This window comes from Strix aluco, chromosome 25 (genome assembly GCF_031877795.1).
Source record: "Strix aluco isolate bStrAlu1 chromosome 25, bStrAlu1.hap1, whole genome shotgun sequence".
NCBI lineage: Eukaryota > Metazoa > Chordata > Aves > Strigiformes > Strigidae > Strix > Strix aluco.
In genome coordinates this window covers 3133435-3140410 of record NC_133955.1, presented here as the reverse complement: position 1 = coordinate 3140410, position 6976 = coordinate 3133435, and the positions used below count along the sequence as shown (strand labels likewise).

The window sequence follows — 6976 nt, the reverse complement described above, 5'->3', positions numbered from 1 at the left end:
TTACCCCCTTTACCCCCTTTGTCCCCTTTAGCCCCCCGCTGCCCCCTTTGCCCCCTGCTGCCCCCCTTTTCCCCCCGTTGCCCCCGTTGCCCCCCACTACCCCCCTTTTCCCCCCTTTTCCCCCGTTGCCCTCTTTCCCCCCTTTCCCCCCCTTTCCCCCCCTTGCCCCCGTTGCCCCCCACTACCCCCCTTTTCCCCCCTTTTCCCCCCGTTGCCCTCTTTCCCCCCTTTCCCCCCCTTTCCCCCCCTTGCCCCCATTGCCCCCCACTTCCCCCCTTTTCCCCCCTTTTCCCCCCGTTGCCCTCTTTCCCCCCTTTCCCCCCCTTTCCCCCCCTTGCCCCCATTGCCCCCCACTTCCCCCCTTTTCCCCCCTTTTCCCCCGTTGCCCTCTTTCCCCCCTTTCCCCCCCTTTCCCCCCCTTGCCCCCGTTGCCCCCACTACCCCCCTTTTCCCCCCTTTTCCCCCCGTTGCCCTCTTTCCCCCCTTTCCCCCCCTTTCCCCCCCTTGCCCCCATTGCCCCCCACTTCCCCCCTTTTCCCCCCTTTTCCCCCGTTGCCCTCTTTCCCCCCTTTCCCCCCTTTCCCCCCCTTGCCCCCGTTGCCCCCCACTACCCCCCTTTTCCCCCCTTTTCCCCCCGTTGCCCTCTTTCCCCCCTTTCCCCCCCTTTCCCCCCCCTTGCCCCCGTTGCCCCCCACTACCCCCCTTTTCCCCCCCTTTTCCTCCCGTTGCCCTCTTTCCCCCCTTTCCCCCCCTTGCCCCCGTTGCCCCCCACTACCCCCCTTTCCCCCCCTTGCCCCCTCGCCCCCCCGGACCGGCGCACGAAGGGGATGTAGCTGTGGTGGCTCTTGCCCGAGCGCGCGGTGCTGTGCAGGGACCCGCTGGAGCCGCCGGTGGGGGCCGGGTACAGCCGCCCCGCCACGTAGGTGCTGTCACAGCCGTAGGCCTGCCGCGGGGACGGGGACATGGTGGCCAGGGTGGGGGGCTGCCCCTCGCCCCCCCCTCCATGGCCCCCCCACACTCACGGGGGTCAGCGTGGATTTGGTGGCCAGCGCGGGGTCGGGGCCGCGTCTGCGGGCGCAGCTGAGCCTCAGGCTCCTCCGCACCTCCTTGCTCAGCACCACGCAGAAGAGGAAGATGAGGGGGCCCTGGGGGGGGAGAGGGGGGGCTCGTGGGCATGGGGGGGCATTGGGGGGTGCCGGCCAGCCCCTGTCTGTGCACTGCAGGGGACCCCGCTGGCACCCCAGACAGGTTGAGGGACCCCCCCATACCCACTGGGAGCCTCCCACGGGCAGCCTGGACAGGGTCGGGGACCCCCCCATACCCACTGGGAGCCTCCCACAGGCAGCCTGGACAGGGTCGGGGACCCCCCCATACCCACTGGGTGCCCCTCACTGACACCCCTAACCGTGTGAGGGACCCCCCATGCCCACTGGGTGCCCCCCACTGACACCCCTAACTGGGCAAGGGACCCCCCCATACCCACTGGGTGCCCCCCACTGACACCCCTAACTGGGCGAGGGACCCCCCATGCCCACTGGGTGCCCCCTATTGGCATCCCAAGGGATCTCCTGTGCCCACTGGGAGCTATAGGGTGCTATAGGGGCATGGGGGGGGGGACTGGGCACAGAGGGGGAGGGGGCAAAGGAGGTGTAAGGGGGTGCAGGGGTTTAGGGGTACAGGGAGCTATGGGGGGTATGGGGGGTGTGGGGGTACTGGGGGTATTGGGGTACAAGGGCATGGGGGTATGGGGTTGTGGGGGGATGGGGGTGTGGGGGTGTGGGGGTTTTAGGGGGCCCCGGTCACCTGGAGGCAGTTGGAGATGGCGAAGAGGTAGTGGAAGAGCAGCGCGTCGCTGTTGACGGAGAGCAGGGCCAGGAGCCAGGCCAGGCTGGGCAGCGCCAGCACCACCACGGCCGTCTGCAGCCCGGAGCTGGGGGCACCGCCGTCAGCCCCTGCCTGCGCCCTGCCTGTGCTCTGCCTGCATCCCTGCCTGTGCTCTGCCTGCGCCCTGCCCACATCCCTGCCTGCGCCCTGCCTGCGCCCCTGCCTGTGCTCTGCCTGCACCCTGCCTGTGCTCTGTCTGCATCCCTGCCTGTGCTCTGCCTGTGCTCTGCCTGCGCCCTGCCTGCATCCCTGCCTGCGCCCTGCCTGCACCCTGCCTGTGCTCTGCCCGCATCCCTGCCTGCGCCCTGCCCGCACCCTGCCTGCGCCCTGCCTGCATCCCTGCCTGCGCCCTGCCTGCGCCCCTGCCTGTGCTCTGCCTGCACCCTGCCTGTGCTCTGCCTGCATCCCTGCCTGTGCTCTGCCTGTGCTCTGCCTGCGCCCTGCCCGCATCCCTGCCTGCGCCCTGCCTGCACCCTGCCCGCATCCCTGCCTGCGCCCTGCCCGCACCCTGCCTGCATACCTGCCTGCGCCCTGCCTGCGCCCCTGCCTGTGCTCTGCCTGCATTCCTGCCTGCGCCCTGTCTGCATCCCTGCCTGCGCCTCTGGCTCGGTGCCCCCCCCGCCCCCCCCGGGCACCGAGACTGCCTCCACTGCCATGGGCACCACGTCTGCCCTGCCCCCCATGGGTGTCCCATCGCTCCCTGCCCCCCTGCCTCCCATGGGCACCCCAGCACCACATGCCCTCCTGCCACCCATGGGTGCCCCAGCACCACATGCCACTCATGGGTGCCCCAAAACCCTGTGCCATGCCACCCATGGGTGCCCCATCATGCTCTGCCTCCCATGGGTGCCCCAGCACTCTGCCCCCCCTGCCACCCACGGGTGCCCCATTCCCCCGTGCCACCCATAGGTGCCCCACTACCCCATCACCCCCTGCCACCCATGGGTGCCCCACCACCCCGTGCTCTCCTGTCTCCCATGGGTGCCCCATCACATCCTGCCTCCCATGGGTGCCCCAGCACCGTATGCTCCCCTGCCACCCATGGGTGTCCCACCACCCCGTGCTCCCCTGCCACCCATTGGTGCCCATTACCCTCTGCCTCCCATGGGTGCCCCACAACCCCGTGCTACCCTGCTCCCATGGGTGCCCCATCACGTCCTGCCTCCCATGGGTGCCCCAGCACCCTCTGCCACCCATGGGTGCCCTACCACCCCATGCTCCCCTGCCACCCATGGGTGTCCCACCACCCATGCTCCCCTGCCACCCATGGGTGCCCCATTACCCTCTGCCTCCCACGGATGCCCCGCCACCCCGTGCCCCCCCTGCCACCCATGGGTGCCCCCCCGCCCCGGTGACTCACGCCGTGCCCTTCTTCTCGAAGCCCTGCGGGGTGGCGCAGGTGGCCCTGGCCGCCAGCACGAGGAAGAAGATGCTGACCTGCGGGGGCAGAGGGGTGAGGGGACGGGGGGGGGTGGGCACCCAGCGGGCACCCGCGCACCCCCCAGCCCCCCATACGCACGGCCACGGCGCAGGCGATGGGCCCCGCCAGGCTCCAGACCAGGCTGTCGTGGATGGAGAGCCAGCAGAAGTCGGGGTTGCCGTAGCCCTCGGGGTCCAGCCCCACCGCCAGCCCTGCCCGAACAGGCGCGGCTCAGGGGCGGGGCCAAGCCGCAGGGGGGCGGGGCTAACCGCGGAGGGGCGTGGCTAATGCGGGGAGGGGCGTGGAATGGTGTGTGGGGGCGTAGGCTATTGGCTTGGGGGCGGGGTTATGCTGGGTGAGGGCAGGGTTATGGCCTGGGGGGCGTGTCTAACACATTGGGGGCGTGGTTATGGTGGTGAGGGAGGGGCTTAGGCCTTGGGGGCGTGTCTAAGAGGTTAAAGCAGGGCTATGATGGATGAGGGCGGGGCTTGATGGCGGGGCTAAATGCTTGGGGTGGGGCTAAAATGCTTGGGGGCATGGCTATGATGTCAGGGCGGGGCTACGATATCAGGGGCAGGGCTATGATATCAGGGGAGGGGCTATGATGTCAGGGGCGTGGCTATGATGTCAGGGGCGGGGCTATGATGTCAGGGGTGGGTCTATGATGTCAGGGGTGGGGCTATGATGTCAGGGGCGGGTCTATGATGTCAGGGCGGGTCTATGATGTCAGGGGTGGGTCTATGATGTCAGGGCGGGTCTATGATGTCAGGGGCGTGGCTATGATGTCAGGGCGGGGCTATGATGTCAGGGGTGGGTCTATGATGTCAGGGGCGGGTCTATGATGTCAGGGTGGGTCTATGATGTCAGGGGCGGGTCTATGATGTCAGGGTGGGTCTATGATGTCAGGGGTGGGTCTATGATGTCAGGGCGGGTCTATGATGTCAGGGGCGTGGCTATGATGTCAGGGGCGGGGCTATGATGTCAGGGTGGGTCTATGATGTCAGGGGCGGGTCTATGATGTCAGGGCGGGTCTATGATGTCAGGGGTGGGTCTATGATGTCAGGGCGGGTCTATGATGTCAGGGCGGGTCTATGATGTCAGGGGTGGGTCTATGATGTCAGGGCGGGTCTATGATGTCAGGGGCGGGTCTATGATGTCAGGGCAGGTCTATGATGTCAGGGGTGGGTCTATGATGTCAGGGCGGGTCTATGATGTCAGGGCGGGTCTATGATGTCGGGGCGGGCTATGATGTCAGGGGCGGGGCTATGATGTTGGGGCGTGGCCACCCTGGGGTGGTTAACCCAGGTGGAGGTGGGTGCCTGGTGGTGGGTGCTGCAGGGGGCGGGGCTAAGGCCGGGGGGCGGGTCCGGGCGCTGTGGGCGTGTCCTCACCGGTGATGAAGGCGGGCAGCCCCCAGCCCAGCACGTGGTAGAAGCGCATGGGCCCGCGGTCGACGTGGCGGGGCTCGCTGCGGCGCCGGTAGAGGTGCAGCCCCTCCAGCAGCGCCCAGCCCACCGCGCTCATGTAGAGGAACTGCAGCAGGATGGCCACCACCGTGCACGCCAGCTGCGCGCCCCCCGCCCCGCACGTCACTGCCCGCCCCGCCAGCCACGGGCACCACCCGACCCCTGCACCCACGCCCACCACAGCCTCCTCTGAGAGCTCCACCCCCTCGGGAGACCCACCCGCTTTGAGAGTCCCACCCCATGAGACCCCACCCCATGAGACACCCCGCCCCTTTGATAGGCCCCCACCCCTTTAATAGACCCCACCCCAAGACCCCACCCCATGAGAGGCCCCACCCCTTTGATAGCCCCCACCCCTGAGACCCCACCCCATGATAGGCCCCACCCCCAAGACCCCACCCATGATAGGTCCCACCCCTTTGATAGCCCCCACCCCTATGAGACCCCACCCCATGATAATCCCTACCCCCTTAACATACCCCTTTTATAGCCCCACCCCTGAGACCCCACCCCATGAGAGGCCCCACCCCTTTGATAGCCCCCACCCCTATGAGGCCCCACCCAAATAGGTCCCACCCCTTTGATAGCCCCACCCCTATGAGGCCCCACCCAAATAGGTCCCACCCTTTGATAGCCCCACCCCTGAGACCCCACCCCATGAGAGGCCCCACCCCTTTGATAGCCCCCACCCCCTTTGCAACCCTCACCCCTTAGGCCCAGCCCACCAGGGCCCTGCCCACTGTTCAGCCCTGCCCATTGTACCCCCCACCCCCGCCCCAAGCCCTACACCTTGGAGATGGGGGGGTCCCCAACCCCTGGAGGCCCCTCCCCCTTTGTCCCCTCCCCCGTTTGTCCCCGCCCCCTGGTCGCACCGGGAGGTCGGCCTGGTTGATGCCGAGCAGGAAGACGAGCTGGGCCAGGAGCAGGGCGGTGGCACCGTGGCGGCGGATGCTGTGGCGGTTGGAGCGCAGCCCCCGCAGCCCCCCCAGCGCCAGCACGGCCAGCAGCAGCCCCGCCAGCCCCACGCCCAGCGAGGCGTAGGTCAGCGCCGCCAGCGGCAGGATCTCCCCGTTCTGCGGCACCGCGGCACCCGTGGGCACGTGGCGCCGGGGGACACGCCCCGTGGAGCCCCGCCCGCAATGCCACACCCCCATGGGAAACCCCGCCACAACCCGCCCACCGCGCTCAGCTCCACCCCCATTGGAACCCCGCCCACCCTGCCTGGCCCCGCCCATAATGCTTAGCCCCGCCCACCCCGCTTGACCCCACCCACCCTGCCTGGCCCCGCCCATAATGCTTAGCCCCTACCCACCCGCTTGACCCCACCCACCCTGCCTGGCCCCGCCCATAATGCTTAGCCCCGCCCACCCCGCTTGCCCCACCCAATGGGAGCCCACACCCACATTTCTTAGCCCCACCCATCTTGATTGGCTCCACCCCCCAGAAGCCACACCCACATCGCTTAGCCCTGCCCCACGTGAGCCCCACCCACAATGCTTAGCCCCGCCCACCCTGTTTGGCCCCACCCAATGGGAGCCCACACCCACATTTCTTAGCCCCGCCCATCTCGCTTGGCTCCACCCCACGGAAGCCCCGCCCACCTCTATTAGCCCCACCCCATCGTGCTTAGCCCCACCCACCCTGTTTGACCACACCCACAGGAGCCCCACCCACATTTCTTAGCCCCACCCATCTCACTTGTCTCCACCCCACGGAAGCCACGCCCACCCTCGCTTAGCCCCACCCACATCGCTTGGCCCCACCCCCGTGACGCCCCACCCACCCCCTTGTCCCCTCCCGCCCCGCCCCACGGCCTGGCACCCCCTGCCCGCCCTGGTCCCCACGTGTCCCTCCGCCACCCGCCGTGTGCCCCATGTCCCCACGCCAGGGCCCTGTCCCGGGGTCACCCCCACGCCCCAGGTCCCCCTGCGTCCCCCCGTGTCCCACCTCGCGGCGGGAGATGTCCATGAGGACGGCGAAGCTGGTCAGGTGGTGGCACTGGCAGCTGACGTGGCTCCAGTTGCGGAAGACGACCTCGCAGCCCCGCGCCGACCAGCCGCCCGCGCAGCCGCCCGTCCTGCGCCGGCACCCTCAGCCACCGCCGGGACACCCACCGCACCCACCCGGGGACACCCACCGCACCCACCCGGGGACACCCACCGGCACCCTCAGCCACCCTCAGGACACCCACCGCACCCAGGGACAC

General features: G+C 69.0%; 1 protein-coding gene across 1 annotated transcript in view; it reads right to left on the bottom strand.

Annotated features, from left to right (window-relative positions):
- Positions 1-5924, bottom strand: part of LOC141934667 (copine-5-like) — a 13673-nt gene extending 7749 nt beyond the window's left edge. The window contains 8 exon segments of the mRNA XM_074850308.1: positions 821-943; positions 1023-1145; positions 1804-1917; positions 2478-2628; positions 3245-3321; positions 3404-3516; positions 4696-4975; positions 5643-5924. Of these exon segments, the coding sequence (XP_074706409.1) occupies positions 821-943; positions 1023-1145; positions 1804-1917; positions 2478-2628; positions 3245-3321; positions 3404-3516; positions 4696-4975; positions 5643-5924 (1263 nt within the window).
- Positions 5925-6976: the final 1052 nt, after the last annotated feature.